Raw genomic sequence first — 22,061 nt, 5'->3', positions numbered from 1 at the left:
AAAATAAAGGGTACGCAACAAAATATTAAAATAACGCTAAAAACTTTTATTTTTAATTTTTTTCTTAAGTGTACGCAGACTTTATTGGAGTGTATTGCTGTGTTTTTTTCGTAAAAATTTATTTTTGAGAAAGTTTTTAAAATATTGCAGTTTTATTTTTGCTCCTTACTGTAGCTTACAATTGTAGCTATTGCAGGAAAAAAAACCATACTGATTAAAATGTTTCTTTGATGTTTAAAGTGCTTTTTTAATTTAATAATCAGTCTGTACGCAGACTTTATTGACTAACTGTATATATATACTAATTATTAGTAACACCCTCTTGAAAAATTCCTGTGTACGCTACTGAACGAAATATGAACTAGGTATGCAAATTAAACGACAAATTATGTAACATTCAAAGAGAGTATTAATAAGTTTACTTTCAGAGGCAAAATTAGTGAGAACTCAATTTAAAAAAAGAGCATATTTAATTACTAAAAATAAAAAGGTCATACCGACAGAGAAAAATTAATCAACTGTTACAAAATTGGGATTTATTTTTATAAAATTTGCGTTGTTTGTTAAGTTTTCTTAAAATCCCTAAGTCACTACGATACAAGAATCATAACCTTAAATCTAATAGAAGGGTATTGACCGTAACTTTTTGTTTTTCTTCTTTTTTAAATTCCTTTTTAAAGTGAATTAACTTTAAATAGAAGGTTTAAACCACCGCATTTGAAAAACATAATTCTTAAAATCTTCGGCCCGCCTTTCCTTGTTATCGCCCAGTTATTTTGATCAGATGCCAAGCCACATGCAGTTCCGATATAAATTTAGCTCTAAAAAAATAAACACAGAACTCTTCCTTCTGAGTTGTTTGCAAACATGGATTTCTCCGGTCTGATCGCCTCTTACCGACCTCCTTCAGCTATAGAGGAAGGTAACTGATAATAATTTGTAGAAAGTTATACCTTCTGTTTATTCAGAAATGTTACTAACAAACCTATCTTTTTTATGTATGCTACAAAAATATATTAATTATAGAAAAGCTATGAATTAACACCGCGCTGTAATGTTCAAAACTAAAAGGCGTATATACCACTCCAATTTTTGTCTTCTATGGATTTCACGTAATTAGATTAAGTAAAACATGTTTTTAATATGATATAAAACTACTCTATGATTAGTTTAGAAGATGAACTACATTGATGCACTAATTCGGCACGATATATATTGCTATTTATCGTAGTCAATAAATGTGAGCCAAGATTTATCAGGCCAAAGCAATTTTCCCGCTGAATTGGCACAAAATTATAGATTATATCTAATCTAACAATATTTAGATAAAAAAAAAATTTTCTTCAAAATCGCAGCTATAAACTAAGAGCGTGATTTCAGATACTTACTTACTTATCCTCTACGTGCCTTTGGGCAGTAAAGGCCTCTAGCATATCCCTCCAACGCCAGCATATCCTTCCTCCCAGCCAGATATTCTAAATTCTCTTAACTCGCCCAAAAACATGCGATGGGTGGTAAGTCTGGGTCTTCCTCTTGTTCTTTTACCATCAAGGGCCCATGTAAGAGCAACAGATGTAATTTTTTCTTTGGGCATTCTAAGGATATGTCCGAGCCAGCTCCATCTTCGTTTTTTAATTTCATCTTCTATGGTTTTTATTTCAGCTTTCTTTAATAGATTTCTACTTGATACTTTGCAAGGACAGAAAATTTTAAAAATAAATCTTAAACATTTATTTTGAACGGTTTCTAATTTTTGTATTTCAATCTTAGTCTGTTTCCAGGTTTCTGCGCCATATGTGATTTCAGATAAGTTTCTTATTATTTTTTAAATATTTGAAAGACAGAATTGTCAGCAGTTTAATTTATAACTATGGCTAACGCTAAACCAATGAGATAAATTAGTTTTCAAACGAACGTACTCCCGAACGATGTAATTGAAATTTTTTTAACATTTTTAAGTTTGCGAGCAAAATATACGTCTTGCATACAATATTCCAATTTCTTGATGATACATTTTTGAAGTTATAAAAGACATACAATTTCTTTATTTTATCACTATAGATAAACCGTATTTTGTTTTCATCTCGTTCACAATAATTATGTGAGAAATAATAACGATTCTTGAGGAGATATAAGAGCGATTGAAACATAACCAAATACAAATATTAAGAGGTAATAAAAATAACTAAATCAGACCTGTCAACATGTAAATTATAGTTCACCACAATATTTGCAGTAATAGTGTAATAACAATTAAATTACAAAAATATCCTTTAATTATCACCAGCACTTCAGATCATCGTGCTTGAATGTAATCATAAATTTTCATATTATTTTAAATATTTTGAAAAAATTTTTAGAACTAAATTTCCGAAAGATTGGTCCGTTGAACTCTAGACACGAAGACAAAACAGAGGTGTCAAATCAAAAATTATTATTTTCTGGAACTTTTTTTTTTTACGAATATGAATAAATTTGTTACAATTCATTCACATTTGGTGCTAAAATAATATTTCAAAAATAAATATAAATTTTTGTTAATTAATTAGAAGTTATTGGCGCAAGACCTATTTATGCTTTAAGACTATTTATGTCGAGAGCTTTCATGTAACTTTCCTTTCCTCCATGATTATTCTTAGGCAGTGCAGCTCTTAACTTTTATATAAAAGTAAATATTCCATGCTCACTATAAATTAATATTTAAATTACTTATAAAAATGTGCTTGTCTTGATTTAGAATGATACTTTACCCACATGGCCAAATTTATCCAAAAATGTGTTTATAATACCTATTACTTCAATAAAAAATTGTACTAATTTTTTCTAACAACCGCAAATACCAAAAAACTTATGCGTTGCAAGATATATCTCGCTACACACCCGTGTTTTTAAGATGGATGAATACATTAATTTTAACCTAGTTACGTCGATTTTTAATCTAGTTGTAGGCTGAGTATAGTCAAAAGGTGGACTTTTTTTTTTATCTTAAAATTATTTTTACCATTTAACAAATACATCAATACGCGTGAAAATTCACAAATCTCTTCATTTTTCTCTCCCATTCAGTGTTAGTAGTTAAAAGTTGTCAAAGTTAGTTTTCTTTCACTCTGTATATCGAACAATCTAGTGCAATTTACAAATTTGATTTTTTATTAGATGTACTGCAAAGTTTGCACAGATCCCAACGCTCTACATTACCTCTGCGACACGCGGCTGATATGATTATTCACAGGAAATCTTTAGAATCTATCAGGAGCTTCATTGAAGAGGAGGAACTCATACTTAGTATTGATGAATCTGTCCACAAGGGTCTAAGACTAATTCACTACGCTGTTTACCTTGATGCAGAATATCTCGTGGATCTTTTACTCGAATTTGGGGCTGATCCGAATGTCATGGATGCCATGGGATATACTCCTGTCCACATTTGTTCAGAAAAAGGATACTCTCATCTGATTAATATTCTCATGGCTTATGGAGCGAGAATAAGATTTACCGAGGTATGTGAGATTTTCATAATTGGAGTGGCTGCTTTTTTTCTTGTAAAATGTGGTATAATTAACTCTTACACTAAAAATAAAACTAGCAGACCAACTCGATTAGAAATAGATTAAAAATATCTATTTGAAACTAACAGCGTCGGTTTAAGCATTTATAATTTATAATATTTTTGATCCACCACTATTTTTAAAAAAATTAAGCATATATATGCAATACTGATGTAGAGGACTGAATAAGCTTGTTCAAAATACAGCTTATTATTCCGCCTAGAATTGCTATTTATATTCCATTCGACTACCACTGGCGAAAATCATCCTTGAAAGGATTATAAGTTGGCAGGTATGCCCTTACCACCCCATGCGTATAGTTTTTCCATTCTTCGTTTAAATCTAGCGCGCATTCCGCTTTAGTTTAAACGAAACTTTTATAAATAACTACTCCATTTGGTTCATTGTAGAGTTAAACGACCTTAAACACTAGGGGAGAGTGGGGTCAATTGTAACATTTTATACTTAACTATTTTTAACTAACAAAAAATCCAATATATTATTAGTATTAATTGACAGACGAGTAAAGTAGACTATACTCTACTAGAAAAAAAAACCTTATTTTAAATGTTATTATATTAGATATTAACGATTTTTGACAGTCGTGCACTTGTTACAATTGTCCCTACTTACGGGGTAAATTGTAACAGTTCATAAATTCAACTAAAACATAGTTAATTATACACATTATCATAGTTATGATATATTTTTTTATTGATCAAAATAGTAGTGATATTTTAGGAGAAAAAATAATCATGAGCAGAGATCTATAGGGTTAAACTTTTAACTTTAAGGGGTTAAAAATTTTAATTTATGCTGTGAAAGGTGACAAATAAAATAATGCACATGCAACATAATATAAATGATATAGAAAACTATTGGTGGTTCTTAAAGAGTTAAGTAATGGTTTGTAAACATAAGATTATTTATTTTCAGCTGTTACAATCGTCCCCAAGACGCCATTTCAGCTTTATTTGTTAAAAACAATGCTAATTAATTAACAAAACTAATCTTTTTTTTAAATGTTAATTAAGGTGTCCACTTACATATTCGGTTAATAATTTTTATTTGTTTAAACAAAATTACTTTGTTAGAATATAATATTCTAATACCAAAAAAGTACTTACGTAGCATGAAAATATCTTTTGTGATGTAACTCTTTCAAAAATACATAAAAATGGTTGCCAGCAGGGGTGTACATGTAGATTTATTAAATACACCTTGTGCGCCACCTAGGAATCAAATCTAGAACCCGACACTCGAAATTTTTGCTCTGTTACAATCGTACCATGTTACAATTGACCCCACTCTCCCCTACCATTGTGTACTTAAGGTAACAAAAGACACAGAGCTCCAAAATGAGCTTAACGCGAAATCAAAGTATAAGGACAGAATCACTACTAAACCCGCATGTATCCGAGATGAACAAAGTCGAAACAACTTTTTTGCCATTCGCTTCGCATAGTACTTGGTCTCGGTGATACAGTAAGCTAATTAGCGTTCTCCAAAAACTTAAAAAAAAAAAAGGAATGGTAGTAAAATTGCTAAACGGATATTTGAAAACTCATGTCTTCACCTTTTCAATTTCATATTCTGAAGACAGAAATTCCTTCACAGGGATTTTCTAGCAGAAATACATAACTGGAAAGGTCCGTTAGGGAATTTTGCTACCAGTATTTTGGTTTTGGGAGGACGCTGGTCAACTACAGGGTCGAATTCCGGAGATAACCAGTCCATTCGTAAACTGTTTCCAGTTTCTGCCGTTCACGGAATTGACGAAAAATGTCTCCCGTGTTAGATATGTCATGAGTTAAAGATGAGTTTCTACCGTCGATGACAATCTGAAAGAAAATTATCTTTTAATGAATTCTGCTTCTTTTCAAAAAGCGAATTCCTATAATCAGAATTGTTGGAGAAGCGGTATTTTAAAAATTAGTTAGCTCAAACATCATCGAAATTGGAATAAAAGTCACTAAGATTTTCTTGGTTGGTGCCCCTTGCCACCGGGCTAACAATAGAAGGTTTTTTCCTTCCCCGACTAACAACACAAATGCATGTTAGTTTCAACGAAAAGTCTTCTAAGATGGTGAGTTTGACCTGGTGTTTAATCCAGTTCTCGTTTACTGGGTTCGGTTCAAAAATTACAAGACTAGGGAATTAGGTGAATATTTATGTGGCCGTTAATCCGGTATCAATCGGCTATTCAAAGATAGAAACAAAATGTCAGCAATGGCGTTAACTTTGGTGATATTTTGTTTCTATTCCAAATTTATCTGAGATACAGATAACTTTGAAATAGAAACTGTACCGAATGTATTAACCAGTTTTCCATCTGCTATGTTGATCGGCAGAAAAAGTACTTATTATCATTGTTTATCTGAAGCTACACATGTCTCGATATCTTTATTTCGAAATGCCCAAGCATTTGTGTTAGTCCTTCTTCAAAATTTCTAAAAAATATAATGCATTTAGAGAACATGAATATTAGTTTTTGCTTGACAATTGAAAATCTTATCTTCGTACGGACATTAGTACAAGTCCATACTGCATTAAGTTGTAGGTGCGATATAGCCACTTACGCCAGTAAATCCAACTAAACTAACGAACAAAATTGCATAAGTGCTTTCTTTTTTCTGATGTTTCAAAATTATTTAAGTTCACACATTTCTTTCCTTAATTCAGATACGATATCACTTTTGTTTAAACCAGGTAAACCCTGATGACAGATCATATGGTGAGCCTCCTCGAGCAACTGCCGCTGACGAACCTTTAAGACTAGCAATAAGAAACTGTGAACATGAAACAGCTCGAATGCTTTTAGAGCACGGAGCAAATCCAAATGCTCTGTACTATTTAGGATTTGAGATAAATCTTGTGGATTCGGTGGATCTGAGGTCAGTAGAACTGTTGCTGATGTACGGAGCTGACCCAAATGCCCGAGATTTGCAAGGAATGACGCCGTTGATGAAAGCATGCAGAAGCGCTCAAGCTGTGGAAACTGTGCACTTACTTATAAGGTAAACATAAATGATAAGTAGACATAAATGATTGTTTGGTTAATTGAATTGAGAGTTAGATTTGATTTCCACAATGCATAATGCTCTTTGAAAAAAAAAAATGTTGTTTGACTGAAGTTTATTGGAAAAAAGAAAGGTAATAGTCACATTTTAAATCAATGCTTTCAACCTTTACTTAAACAATTGAGGATTTTTACTTAAGAATAATATAGTAATAGGGTCAGAGCCTGAATAAGGCAGGGGCAGTTAACTATAGGAATGATAGTTAGAAAACTATAGGAATGATAAATGATATCTACAAAAAATATCAATGTTAATTTAAGCTTTGCGTGTTAACACGAGTGTAAAAAAATAATATAAATAACTGGGGTACCTCGGGGTCGTGAAGCCCGTGTTTACTTAAAGTAAGTAAACCCCCTGAGGAAAATATTTTTAAACACTTAAATAAAAACTGCTTAAAAATACCTTTGGTTTAATGATGATTATATCCTAAGGTGAGCAATTCGTCGTAATTACAGGTTGAAAATTTGCAATGAGACTTTTATTATCATCAGAAAAAAAAAAAAAAAACAATTTGTAGTGAATCTTTTGTAAATTCAATTACTTCCAAATTTTTACATTATTGTAAAAACTTTAAAATGTTACAAGTAACTCGTATAGACTTTAATTATAGATCAAATCTCAGTAATTGGTACAGATTGTTCCCTCTGCAATATTTATACTACTAAGTAAATAAATTTGTCATTTTGCAGCTATATAGTCTTCAATATATTTTAAACATCACATTTGCAAACGATTTGTCTATTTTAACTTTTAGTTATGGTGCAGATGTTAATGCCATGACAGAAGAAGACCAGAAAAGCTCGTTGCATTATGCAGTTTTAACAGGAAATTTAGAGATAGCAGAGATTTTGGTTTACAATGGAGCACAAGTGTGCTTTCCCTTGGAACGTACAAGACCCCCACCATTATATTATGCTGTGCTAAAAGGCGATGTGAAATTTTTAGAGTTCCTTCTCAAATCAGGGGCAGACATTAATGCGGTGTCAGTGGTAGTAGGATCTGCCCTGCACCTGTCCATGGTTGAAAAAATTCCAAATCAATACAGAATAGTAGAGACCTTGTTGAGGAATGGTGCTAATCCCAATGCTATTACTGTTGCTGATGATAAACCATGTCTAAAACCTCCGATAGGAGAATATTTACAAAACTGTGAACAACCTCGAATTGATATTGTATCTCTGCTTCTAAGGTATGTATATTTGATACATGAAGAACTTAGTGAATGAAGCAGGTAGATGACATCTTTAGGGATATTCATTAATCAGGAAAAACCACATTAAATGATCACATCAGTGTGTATGTTTCATTTATCAGAATTGCTTTTATTTTAATTTTGACATAACTAATCTACAATAGTTTTGAGTATGTTTACCTAATTCTTCTTTCGAATTGGGGGACGATAAATAAAATAAGGCGAAGTATTATAAGTCCCGCCTTCTAATATATCTGTAATAAAATAATTCTTCGGATACCATTTGTTTCCTTCTTACTTTGATATAGTAACTCTGAAAATGTCACTTACCTGGTTCCTCCATTCAGTTTTTCTGACTGAATTGATTTAATTCTAATTTAAGGATACACTTATAATACAGAAAATTTGAATGATGGATAAACATGTTACGTTTTTCAATTTGAGACTAGTGCCTAGTGGTTAAACGAGAAAACATCAGAAATTTTCATAAAACTCAATTTTTCGTATGTTGACATAATGAACACTCAAGAATTTTTCTTTAAATGTAAGTTGAACCTTATATAAATCAGAAAGTTAAAGAAGATGCAACCTTATTTATTTATTTTTTTCCTTTTGCAATGGACACAACATAAAGGATGTTAAATTTTTAAAGTAAATTTCAAGAGAGAAAGTTTTACTCAATCGAATTTGCATTGAGACTTGAATTAAACATGTTCTTCATATTCTTACCATTTACTTTTCTGATTAATTCTTAATAGTGCATCAAAATTAAAGTAATTCATGTTATACAGGAGAGTGGCGTTGAGCTCTCAAAGCCTGCAAATATCTTGAGAAATATCCATTGAATCAAAAATATCAACACACATTTAATATTTCACAAAAAGCTATCCAACGATACTTATGTCAGTCTCTCTCCCTGTCCCATGAAATAAAATCAGTTAAAATTGTCATTTCAATAAAATTTTATGAAATAGGTAAAATAGTACAAAGATAAAAATATACTTATAAACGTGAACAAAATCATGAATAGATTAAAATTTATATAGAATTTAAAATATCAATAGTGCATAAAAATGTTAGAATGACGGTTATAATCTAACAAATCCTCTATAGATAAAATACAACTGTTCGAAAAGGGTAAGGTGATGTTGGTTAAAACACAGGCAAAAATGTTCAGTTTTTAAAGAGCATGCATCAAACTAATGTTTACAATATGCGTAAAAAATTTTTGAATAAAATGGTGATTATTAATAAAACAGTAAAATCTAATAAAAATGGTACATACTATATACAATTTAAAATACCAATAGTGCAGGGAAATGAAAAGATGTTAGAAAGTCTTTCATCTGACAAGTCTTGTATTTACAAAAATGGAGGTCATTTTATATTGCAGATTTGGATTCAATTTCACAGAATAGACCTAAGATTTTTTATATTTTTGAATCAGTAAGCAGATACTAAAATTGGAAAATAATGATTGGAGCACGAACAATTACAAATTGAAAGTTCCCCCTATAGAGAAGACTTTAATATTACTGCATAGCTTTTGGTAAAACATTAAACATGTATTTTACCTTTAATGCATGTTTCTCAAGATATTTGGTTGCTTCGAGACACCTTGATTTTATATAACAAAATTACACACATAACTAAAAAGCCATTGAAAATTCTAATATCCTTAGAGGTGCTAAGACTTAGATAACTTCGGGAATTTCTGGCTTAAAAGATCAAAACCGTTCTCAAGTAATCTCAAAGTATTTTATGCCATTTTTTTTCTTTTTTTAAATGAGGTAAGTCCATTTGAAAAGGGGTTTAAGTCTGAAACTTTTAACTGTTAGTGTTAGAATGAGTTCAAATATTATTTAAAAATGGTTAAACATTATTTGATTAAATATTAAAATGCAATAATGGCTATTAAAATCACAAAAAATAAATAAATGGTATTTTAGCTATAAATAGACTGATTGCATCTTAATGCATTGCAGGTACGGAGCACGCATAGTTCTTCAGTGTCAAAGGGATCACGATTTAGGGATCATAAAAGTTATTCACAGGATACATTTGGGACTCAATCCAGAAGTGATGGACTTGCTCGTAGAAGCAGCGGAATCTTTCAATGTCTCGTTTATAGAAAATTCAAAACAGATGAGTGACGAACACAAAGATTTGCTTCTGACGAGAGCTTTACAGCCATTCTCCCTTTTAAATGCCTCAAGGATACAGGTCAGGAGAAACTTAGGATGGGGACCAGATTTTCTGGCCACCTTGCAGAGTTTGCCCCTACCACAAATGCTCAAAAAATTTGTTTTATTTGAGGAGTGATTTTTATAGTAATAAAATATGTTTTATATTTTGTTATCACTTTCTACAATTGTTTTTATAACCCAAGAAAACACTATATCTGTGGCCATACTATTTATATTAATATTCTATCTAATGATGCTTAGATTTTTATAAGGTTGAAGCAATAGAAAAAAAATCCTAAATATTTAAAAAGTTTTTCTTAGCTAAGGAACCATACATAAATTATAATAGAAATGTTAATAAGTCTATAGTATGCAATATACGATTGATGATCGATGGGGATGAATGATTTGTCTTGAAAAGTTGATTTTAAAAAATAAGTTCATTCCGAGACATAAATGAGCAGTTTTTCCCTAGCAGGGTTCATCTTCACCTTGTGATAACACTGGGAGGGGGCGAGTTTCCACGTTACTGATTTGTCACAACTAAGTAATTGCTATCCTAACATTTTTTAGTAAAAAAACTGACAAAAACTATTCTCCCCCTTGATCTTTAACAAAAAAAATTTTCAAATCATAGATGACTTAAATTAAAAAAAGCTTTGTTACTATAATCTGTTTGCATATCAGTAAACTAGAATAATAAACATACAAAATATAAAAAAGGACATGAAATTTATTTAATAATAAATTTATTTACTATTTTTCAGGACAAAATATGAAACATCAGAATAATTTCGTATAGATAAAATAGATTATACTCATGCACACATTTTCATCAAGTAATATTTGTACCATACAAAATATACATTGCAATTTGATCCCTCAGATTATAAAAGTGGTTATTTTGTGTTTGCAAATATTCATGATTTGAATCAACAATAGTAATTATGTTGGGGGAAAAAAATAAAAACAAAAGTATATGAAAAGTAATGTCAAAATCAATAAAATAAAATGCCATCTTAAATAAAACAATAAATATAATGTTTTGAGAGTTTAAAATCATAATATATAAGTTTGGTAACTAAAATGTTAAAATACTTAAAAAAAATTAAACAGGACATAAGACTAAGAGATGTCAAAAAATACATTTTACAATACTTAGTTGTATTTTTTATTTAAATAAATTATTTCAAATATAACAAACAATAATGAAATTGCGAATGACATAAATTTAGTTTTTGGTTTAAATTTATAAGCTTTCAATTAAATTGAAAATAAATTGCTTTAAATTTAAATTAACTTAAAAGTTGAATTTTTTTTATAAGAAAATAAGAATTTTGACCTTCTTACAATATATACTTTATAAGAAAATAAGAATCTTGACCTTCTTAAATATATATTATGATAAAAACAAAACTTCAATTGCATATTTTTTCAGCATCTATTTTGTTTATAATAATATGAAATTTAATACCCAGAAATTATTCAATATTTGATAACTTGCCAACTTTTTAATTGACAAAATTAGTAATATATATTATTTAAATAAATATATCAGGTCTATCAAATTTATATATACAGCAGAAGATCAAAATACGTCAATTTTATAAACCTCATCAACTTTGCGGATGTAAACAATAAAAATCGCACTTAAATTCTACGATTCATGTTTTGAACACATTGCATTTTGTTTATTTACTTTTGACAAGATAATCTTATTTTTGCCTGCTGTAGAACTAAACTTATAGATCACGCATCATATGAATGATGACTTTCTCAGTCACTTCTGAAATTGAATTATTTTTTATTGGGAGAAACTAGAGTATAAATAAATTTTTACTTGAATTCTGTTATACGTTTGATCACAAGGTAGCATGATTTTGCTGATCAACTTATAAAAAATGGAAAGAGATAATGGTTCTTCTAAAGGACAAAATAAAAAACATGTTACCTTTACTATTTTGCAAAAATTTGATATAGTTTGTCTAAGCTAAGAATTCTTCCCGCCACGAAGTCTGAGGCCGCCTGGTGTTATGGTAACAAGGATGGAGCATTTTAGGGAGGGTAGCTTCCCTCTAGGACAAACACAATAAGCCGAAGAGAGAGGGATTTCCTTTCTCTCGCCGACCCGAAATCACTTCGAAACAGTCACCCTGCACCCCTTTTTGAAATAGTCATACCTCGTTACCATGGTCACTGCCACAAGTCCAGACGAATGTCTGGGGGAGTTCTTGTCTTAGACAAACTATAGCAGTAAAGGAATTTACAATTGAAAACAAATTAAAGAAGCGCAATAGCGTGTTTTAGATACAATTCATTTTAATGATTTTGCAAGAGAACATAACCCATTACTGGCCCAATATTGTGTGAAAAAGTGAAAGAGCAGCTTAAAAAACGTGACATTATTGTGAAATGTGAATATTCAACTGACTGGCTGGCTGTCAAAATTTAAAAATCGACACGGAATACACTACTTAAGGCTACAGTGGACCTTTATATTGCCAAAAATTGATAAAAATTTCGGGTTTTTTTTTGGGACATATTTAGACACTTGTTTCATTGCTTTTTCAACTGAATTTTTTTTTTTTAAATTTCGTCATTTTTTGAGAAGTTATAGGGTAGTTTCGTTTTCACATTATGAAGCCACGCCCCTTTTCTTACACAAAAAGCTGTTTTTCTCAAAATTGAAATTTTGTTATGTTTCACGTATTCAAAATGTTCCAGTCGACTTTGTTTTCATCCTATTGAGATGAAATTTTTTTCTAGTTATTTATATGTATATTAGATTAAGTTTATGCATTTGTTTCTGTTTTATAACAAGTAATAGAAGAGTTATCGGGTTTCATGTACCTAACGACCTTTGTTTTGAAACAAAAATCTACATAAAATTTGTTTTTTGGTCATAAATTTAAAATAAATTTAGGAAAATTCCTATATAATGCATAAAGCTTTTAACATTTATCTCTAAAAAGAGAATATTAAAAAAAAATAAATAAAAATTTTACTTTAAGCCGCTGGGAGCATTTTAAAATTGATGAAATATTTTTTAAAAATTTTCAAATTTCTCAAAAATGGTCCAAATATTTTTTACAAAAATTTTTGCAAGGGCATATCTAGATAGAATACATAAGTTATAAAAAAAGTTTTAGTGTAGCATAAAAACTAAAAAAAAATTTTTTGAACGTCCACTGTAGCCTTAAAGGTAAATGGCAATAAAATGTCTACTGATTAAGTAGCAGCCGATGAATTCATTGAAGAATTTAAAAAGTTAGTAGAAGAGGAAAATTTTTCTCCAGAACTCATAATATGGCTAAATCAAACCTCTTTGGTGCAATTTGCCGAGAAAGACATTTGTAACTAAAGAAGAAACTGAACCATTAGGAGTGAAAAATGACAAGCACAGACTTGCAGTAGTAATTTGCAGCAATGTAACAGGTACACACGGTTATAAAGTCGTTTTTGGAAGAAGCGCCACTCCTCATCCTTTAAAAGCACTTTAGGTAGTGGGCTTCTTTCAGTAATTTACAGAGATAACAAAAGAACTTTGTATAGAATGATTCATTGAAAAACCATCTCAATAAAGAAGTTTATGAGCACAAGAAGATAGGTTTACCAGCAGATAGCAAAATTTTATTGCAACTCTATAACTGCACTGCACACACTGATCTCTTTGTATCCTAATGTCCTTTTAATGTCCTAATAATCCTTTTAATCCTAATGTAAAAACTTTTTTTTTATCACCAAATACCACATCTCTGATCCAGCCAATGGATCAGGGTGAGATAAAGAATCTAAAATGTAATTATAAAAGTGGCTTTCTGAGAAATTTCTTGAGCTCTGATTCCTGTCCTGATATTAGAGTTCAAGAAAAAGTTCAAATTCTGGATTTCGCAATCCAAGAAACTATTGTAAATGTCTGGCATAAAATTTAGGCCAGAGTCACTGTTTTTTGAAATTGATTACAAGGAATTTTCCGGACTTAAGTAATCATTAGCTAAAGTCAAGACTATTAAAATTAATTAAATGCCTGCAAAATAATAAGAGGTTGACAATTGTTTATAAAGCAGATATTCTAGAATTTTTAGAGGCTGATAATGACCCTGACATTTTTATGCATTTAACTGATGCAGAAATAGTTAATCTTGTTTAAAACAAAGGAGAAAATAGTACAGAAACAGAATCAAATGATGATGAATTTGAGAAGCTAACTATATTGAATAGGGTTTATCTCGGGGGGTAAATACTTGAAATTCCTAAAAAGAGCTGTGTAGCTCAGCGAGAACTTTAAACTGTTCACATGCTACAGGAAAAATTATTTGTTAAAAAGTCACCGTATCTAAAGCAAAGTAAAATTGATACATTTATTAGTTAGCTTGATAATTTTTTTCTCGTGAGTAATAAATGTTTAATTTACTTATATTTGTTCCTTTGTATTTGAATTTAAAAAATATATTTAAAGCATTAATATTCCATAATTATATTGCTATCAATACTAGGTAAGAATGTAATAGGTGCCATGATCTACATAATGCAAAATTCAAAATAACATAAAGACTTCGGTTTTAAGGTTTGCATTTTAAAGATCTTCTACTGTATATTCAAATAAATACTCTTAAATCAAATACAACACTACAACTCGATTATATACTAAAAATAAATAAGACATTCTCGTTAAAAAAAGTCAATTATAATATGTAACATTTACAGCATGCAATGAGATTGGAATGTAAGCTACACTTGTTATCGTGAGTTACAATTTAAAAACATGCTCCAAATTTAAAACTTAACAATATTTAGTAAAAATTAACTGTAATCATAATTTGGTATATAAATGCATTAAAATATAATTTCTGGAGTAAACATTGACAAATTTTAGGCATACATACTCTTTTTTGTAAAAGCGTCTTATATTTTTAATAAAATTGTAAAAATTAAATTATTTGGAACTTAATGATATGATTATAAATAAAATAAAAAATAAAATCATACATAATTCAATGTTTCTTAACAATGGAAATCATAAGAAAAATTAGTTTTTCATCTAGATATTTAGCTAATGAGCTTGGCTATACAAAATAAACAGTTTACAAACAAAATAACACTGAATAGCAAAAAAGTAGCTATTATAATTGCAATTTCTCATGAATTTGCATCCAAATTTATAAACCAGATATGTGATGGGCATGACAAATATTTAATAAATCAAAAATTCAGGACCAGTCTGTAAAGTTAAAAGGACACTTGTATGGAAAAGTAATTACAAAGTTATTAAATAAATTAAATTAGAAAAATGAGCTTTGAAACCAAAAAAATTTTTTGTAGCACGATTGTCTAACAAGTAGTTACTGATTCTTAAGAACATAAACCTATTAATTCCCGTGTGTTTTCAGCCTGTGGGTATATTTTGATCAGACGGGGACACGGCACCACCAACACTATAAATTCACGAGAAAGCAATGTTTTAAGCCAAATTTAAAAAACATACATGTATAGGAAAAACTAAAGTTAAGTTTTCTTATGAAAATAAAGTTAATTATATTTTTAACAGTTTAGGTGATTAATTTATCTCCATTTATAAAAGGCATAGTTATTTTCGAACACATTTTAGTAACAAATTTATTCAGATGAAAGTTGGAATGATATGTACAGCAAGTCGTTTACAAAGACAAATTATCATAAATTTAATTATTGAATATACATTCAAGTTTTATGAGAGGATATGATTTTAAAAATCATAAATTCAAACCATTGCTTGAAAAATGATTGAAATAAATAAATTAAAGTTAAGTACAAAATTAATCCCTTAAAAATAAAAGTTAATGGTCAGTTTTTTCTAGTAACACACATTGACAAAAAACACTTTTTGAAACTCATCATACGAAAAGACTGGAAAGAAAATAACAATTTGAATGATACGATTTGATTAGCACATTGGTTTATGGTAGGGGTCTCCAAAATTCTCAGCCTAAGGTTTACAACTAACAGAACGGGTGTCCGAAAATTTTAGAAATTTAAAAAAAGAAGCTCATTTTTCTGTGCTCTCGACCTATTAAAGCAGTTTCTAATGCATTTTTACTCCTTTGCCTCTGTCCTGGTAAACCTTTTGACTTATTAGACATCCAGCTATGTCAATATACGAGGCTGTTGTTTTGAAATAAGTAAAAAATATTTTTTGAAGCAACATGTAATATTTATGCCAAAGATCAAATAAGATATTTGCCATTTGACAAATTTCCTTACCAATTATTGTGTTCCTCTTAAATATTTCATAAGGTTTACTGACTTAGTAAATTATAAAATAAACTGTTTTGGACCAGTTACCTGGTATGTCAAGCTTGCCACTGTGGGCAGGTTTTGACTTGCAAGCTGCAAGTTGAAGTCCCCTTAAGCTAAGAAATGAACATAACTTAAAACGTAACCCTACTGATATAAAGAATTGAAGGCAGTGATCACAGATAAATATTGTTTATAAACTTATATGTATTTTCTGAAGAAGATCATTTTCTCATTGAACAAGAATTTTTTGATAAAAATAAATTTTTAAAAATTTATATATATAAATAACAATGCAACAAATATATATATATATTTATAAGTGACTTCATGATAAATATTTGTGAATAAAACTTCTGTTGTAAATTATGTATTTAGCTGATTACACATTTTTAGAAGTTGTTCATCATACATATTGTCAATTAAAATAAAAAGTTGATGAAGTGAAACTGAAAATATGGATATTTTAATTTAAAACAATATATTTGCACAGGGATAATTCATACATCTTTGGATAAAAATACATTTTGACTCACTGGCATTCAACAATATGATATCACCTAAAAAACAAACAAATTTCAACAATATAAATTTTTGAGAATAAATAATTCTGTTATTTATAGAATTGCACTATAAGTGCAAATCTATCTTAAACTTCATTAACTAAGAATTCCCCCTCCCAATATGGATTATATTTCTGTCTTAAGAGTTTCTTCATTTTCTTCCTTAGCTGATTTTTTTTTTAAATCTTTAATTTTCATTTCTGATCTTTTCTTGCATTTTTGTTTCATTAATATTTTCCTTTTCTATTTTTGTTTTGTTTACATTTTTTCCGTAATTTTTTGTTTTGTTTTATATTTTGATTTAATTTTTTATTTTGTTTTAATTTTTTTTTATTTAAATTTTAATGCAATTTTATGAGAGGGTTGTAGCAAGCATGTCCCAAGCTTGGAAAGCTTTTTAAAAATAAAATGTCATAAGTGGCTTTAAAAAAAGCGGAAATCATTCCTGAACAGAAAAAGCGATTGACGGGGATTAACCTGACATAAAGAATGAAATAGTTCCGATTTTGAAGGTTTTTAAGTTCAGTTTTTGAACAAAATTTCTTTAGATTTATGGTTTATTTCTAAAACAAGATTTTGGATTGCTGATTTTAAAGTAAGATCGTTTAATTTTTATTTTTAACAATTTTAATGGTTACTTTAAATTAAAACTAGAAAATGGACAATTTTACTTAAAAATTATTAGAATCCACTTTATAAACTAGTATTGTTTATATTTTTTGTATATTCAATACCCTTATAATGGTTATTCAACTATTTAAACTACATGTATAGGTGTATTTAGAGCACATGTGTTAAGTCGGCAGTTAGTAACCAGTGAAAAACTTTTTCTTTTTAACAGATTTTTGATGGAGTGGCGTTTTTACCAGGACAGTGTTTCTCCGCGGAGTTACGGTACTTCTAACAGAATAGTTGAGTCTATTTTAACAGTTTCCTCAGTGGAATCTATAGCTTGTAAAAACAGCAGTACTTATGAGCCAAATACTTTGAGTTTACCAGTTGGTTTAGATTTTGAGGAGGACTCTGTTTCAAATGAAACTTGTAGAACTAATGCAAATTCCACAGTTTCTAGAGTCGTGTTGATTTTTTAAATAGATGATAGATATTTTATTTGATGTTGATGATGAAGAATTAAACTTTCAAAAGAAACAAACTACCAAAAGATATTTCTGCTATAGAAAAATCCTCTCCTTCGATATATTTCTGTGTTTCTGCTGAATGGTATCTTTGGAAAATTTGCTCTTTTTTATAAGGATGAGCCTAGGAGGTGCAACAAGGGCGTAGATTTTTCAGATCATCCTACTAGATGCACACAAAAATAGTAACAAACATAAAGAAACAATAACTTTGTTTAAGTCTATACAAGGTCTTTCTATTCTTCCGGAAATTGAATTGGGATCGAAAAAAGTTTAAGAAGAAAAAAGACGTGCAAATGAAAAATTATTATGAAATTTATTAAAGTACTTTACATTATGATTAAAAAACACTGGGCTGTTTCAGAAAATTTTAAAACAGTAAGATTTCTTTGAAATTAAATGGGTAATGCAATAATTAATTTACATTTAAAAACTTGCGCAAAAAAGCCACCTATTTATTGAATGTTTCTGTAAATAATTTGATACAAGCTATCGATTTGTATTTAGAAGAGAAAAATATTGGGCTAGGTTTGATTGCAAGATACAAAGCACCGGGAGTGAAAGGAATTAAGGAAAAATTTCTTGGAATTATTAATTTGGGTTCTATTAATGTGGAATCTATTACAAATACCATTGAAAAGTTCATGGTTGCAAAAGGCATCAAATTGCTTATTTATTGTTTTGGATGGTGCAAATGTAATGAATGGGGAAACATGAGGTATCCAAAGAAGGATGAATTGCAAGCACCTCATTCAGTATAGGTAAATTGTCGGAATTATAGGCTAGCTCTTGCCTTTGCCCACCTACTAAAAAAGTATAACTTAAAATCAGTCGATTCTGTATTAGTTAGCCTATAGAAAATGTCTCACTACAGTCCCGAAAAATCACAGGTTTTTAAGGATATACAGGGAGAAGTGTGAAAGATAAAAATTTCAAAATTCTGAATGTTTCAGCCACAAGATGGCTTTCATGTGGCAAAGCTTGTAAAAGAGTTACAACTTGTCATCATCAGCAAGTGGATGTCTTGTTTGTGAAAAACAAAGAGCCTGAAGTAAAAAGCACCCAAGAGCAAATCTCAAATCTTCAAGTACTATTGGCATATCTGATTTTTTAGGGAAAGTGGATAAGTCCTGACATAGCATTTAGCTTGGTCTCTTCAAAAGTAAGCAAATTTGTTGATAATGTACTAGATTTCACTAAAAACCATTAAAAAGGAAATCATTTAAACAAAAAAAAAATGAACTACTTTCATTTGCTTTAGACTGCACTACACTAAGTAGAAGTTCACGAAGCAATTCAAAGTCTCGTGATTTTTCTGAACTTATTAAAATCTATAAAGAGAATTTTGTAGAACCTTTTGAAAAAGAAATGGAAAATGCATTTATGATTCCTACTCCATTATATGGATTTGATTTATTTTCTGACAGAAATATTTCTGTGGATAATAATGATACATCCTGGCAAACTCCTTTTTTTGTTTTTGTTTTTTTTCATGGGAAAGAAATAAAAAATAATTATGAATATAGAGGTGCAAAGAATATTTGAGCTCCAATTATTATTGAAACAGTAGCCCAGATAGAAATATCAGGATTTTAAAAAAGAAATGTCAACAACAAAACCGAGTTATCAGACGGAAAAAAAGAAAGAAGCAGAACTGCTTATTTGTCTGAACAAGCAGGAGTTGGCAAAACAATTGAATCAAAAGACTAATTAAGAATATTAAAAGGCTTTGGAATGAAGACACTTTATCCTAACTGCATGAAGTTGGTCTCTTATAACTCCATTATTCAGGGTTCACCAATAATGTTGGGCTTTACCAAGAAGCTATTAATTTGGAAAAACAGTTATCAATAGTTTCTGAAGCTTTAAATAAGCTTCAATCAGAAAATACTTCATCTTCAGAAGCTGTTAAAATATGGATTAACTTACTATCGTGCGATGAATTAGAACCCCATAAACATTTTATAAAAAGATTCCATCAAGATATTCAGCCACTTCATTTGTTAGCATACACCATGGATCTCAAAACAAGAGGACAACTTTTAAATAATGAACAGGAGCAATTTGCAGAAGACTAGCTTTCTATGCATCATCCAGAATTTCTGCCATATTCCATGGCTTTCAAAATTTCTGATGATGAATACTTTTCAAAATCATGGTGCATTACACTATTACTCAACAGTTTTCATCACAAAAATAATGAAAAATTGTCCAAAAAAAAAGTTCCAAGCTTCCACAAAATTTCTGCCATTTCTCTTTTTCGTTGCACTCAGCGCCGCCAGCATACTCTGCCACTATCGAAAGACACTTTTCAAACTATCGTTTTGGTATGGAGTAAACTATAAAATAGATAAAGCTACAAAAACTCAAAAGTGTATGGTCATCTAAGAGAGAAATGTGGACACTTTGAATCTGGTGTATGTTAATTATAGGGGAGAGTGGCTCTTTGGACACAGTACACCTTGGTACATTTTTATTTTTGGTCTTAAATTTTAAATTATCTTTAAGTTCTTTTAGATTCAGATATATGTCAGCGTCACCTAATCTTGGAACATACTTTGATTCGATTGATTAAGCAGGTAAGAATTTATTAGAATTTTTATTTTTTGAAGCATGTTTTTTTATTTTTATATAAAAATTTAATTAGTTGTAGAAAGAAATTTTAATAAAATTATTTTTAATAATGGGCAATATAATAACAGACGTGCCAACTCTCCCGCATTTTGCGGGAGTCTCCCGAATTTTGTGTCCAGCTCCCGCCCTCCGGAATTTATTCAAAAAACTCCCGAATTTTACCTCCATCGACACCCTAACTCATTTCCCGCGAGCGACGAAATATTTTGTTTTTCCTTCCACGCGTTTCGATTCCCCCTTGTAATATTTCATCCCTCCTTATTTATTATCTGCCTAAAGCGAAGTTGCAGGAGTTCCTTTAATCCCCCCTTCCCGCTTTCTTCCTCCTCTCTTTCGTTACCACTCCTTAACATTCCAAATCAATGACGTCACCCTTCCTCTCCGACTCCGCCCACTCTTTTTCCGTGCCTTGACGTGTTTAGATGAATGAACGTTGTTTCTCTATAACTTGATTTGCTTTTCTATATCAATATTATTAATAATTAAATTTGCATATATTTAGTTTAAAAATATTTTTATTATGTCGAAATCTAAAAGAAAATATTCAACTAATTTTAACCAATTTTACACAAAGGAGTTTCCTTCTATTATTGCTTCTAAAAAAGGAAGTGTGTATGCCTTTTGTACAGATTGTGCGTGTGATTTTTTAATTGCACACGGCGGCAAAAACGATATTTTGCGGCACTTGAATGGGCAGAAGCACAAAAATGCTATAAACTTTATGAAAAGCAATAAAAAAATTTCTTTTCCAACCGAGGATGATTCTGTCATAAAGGCAGAAGCTTATTTTACGGCATTCCTGATTGAGCACAATCTACCCATTAATTGTGCTGATCATGCCGGGCCACTGTTTCGGAAAATGTTTCCGAATGATAACATTGCCAAGAAGTATGCTGCTGGCAGAACAAAAACATCTGCAATAATAAGCGAAATGGCAATGCTTGAAAAAGAATCGGTGAAAGAGATTTTAAAAGCAAATCCTTTTTCGATATCAACTGATGGTAGCAACAAATCTGATGCGAAACTCTATCCACTTGTTGTTACCTACTATAATGAAAAAAGCATGGTAATAGAGAGTACTTTGATGTCAGTGCCAAATTTAGAAGGGGATTCAACGGGAATAAATATAGCCAACTTAATTTTAAGTGAGTTAAATGTTAATAACATCCCACTTAAAAACTGCCTGTCTCTTGGTGCAGGAAATGCTCCAGTAATGGCAGGTGGAAAAACTGGAGTTGCTGGATGTCTTAAAAAAGAAATCGAACATTTGGCTGTAATCGGTTGCTCTTGCCATTTGATTAATCTGGCTGCCCTTAAAGGAGCAGCTGTCCTACCAGATAAGATAGATGAATATCTTATCGATATTTTTTTCTATTTAGAAAAAAGTGCTAAGAGGAAGTCAAAGCTGCAAGAATTCCAGACTCTGTTCAATGCTGAGCAGAGAAAGAT

General features: G+C 30.2%; 2 protein-coding genes across 5 annotated transcripts in view; one reads left to right on the top strand and one right to left on the bottom strand.

The window, feature by feature from the left end:
- The first annotated feature begins 629 nt into the window (after positions 1 to 629).
- On the top strand, positions 630 to 10,182 carry LOC107455661 (uncharacterized). The gene is made up of 5 exons (XM_016073301.4): positions 630 to 922; positions 3,157 to 3,500; positions 6,258 to 6,565; positions 7,383 to 7,817; positions 9,806 to 10,182. Exons 1-5 carry the CDS (start codon positions 868 to 870, stop codon positions 10,140 to 10,142), a joined length of 1,479 nt encoding a protein of 492 aa, XP_015928787.1. The 5' UTR covers positions 630 to 867; the 3' UTR covers positions 10,143 to 10,182.
- Positions 10,183 to 10,738: 556 nt separating this feature from the next.
- LOC122268406 (basic helix-loop-helix ARNT-like protein 2) overlaps positions 10,739 to 22,061 on the bottom strand; it is a 69,569-nt gene continuing 58,246 nt past the window's right edge. For all 4 annotated transcript variants that reach the window (XM_087151997.1, XM_087151996.1, XM_087151995.1 and 1 more), the window contains 2 exons: positions 13,202 to 16,839; positions 10,739 to 12,479 (listed from right to left, as the gene is read on the bottom strand). The gene's annotated coding sequence lies outside the window, so the exon portion shown is untranslated. The remainder of the gene's footprint in view (positions 12,480 to 13,201; positions 16,840 to 22,061) is intronic.

This window comes from Parasteatoda tepidariorum, chromosome 9, assembly GCF_982258835.1.
Source record: "Parasteatoda tepidariorum strain Cologne lab strain chromosome 9, Ptep-v5.0, whole genome shotgun sequence".
Classification (NCBI taxonomy): Eukaryota; Metazoa; Arthropoda; class Arachnida; order Araneae; family Theridiidae; genus Parasteatoda; species Parasteatoda tepidariorum.
The sequence above is the reverse complement of the archived record's forward strand: the minus strand, read 5'-3'. Positions and strand labels throughout refer to the sequence as shown.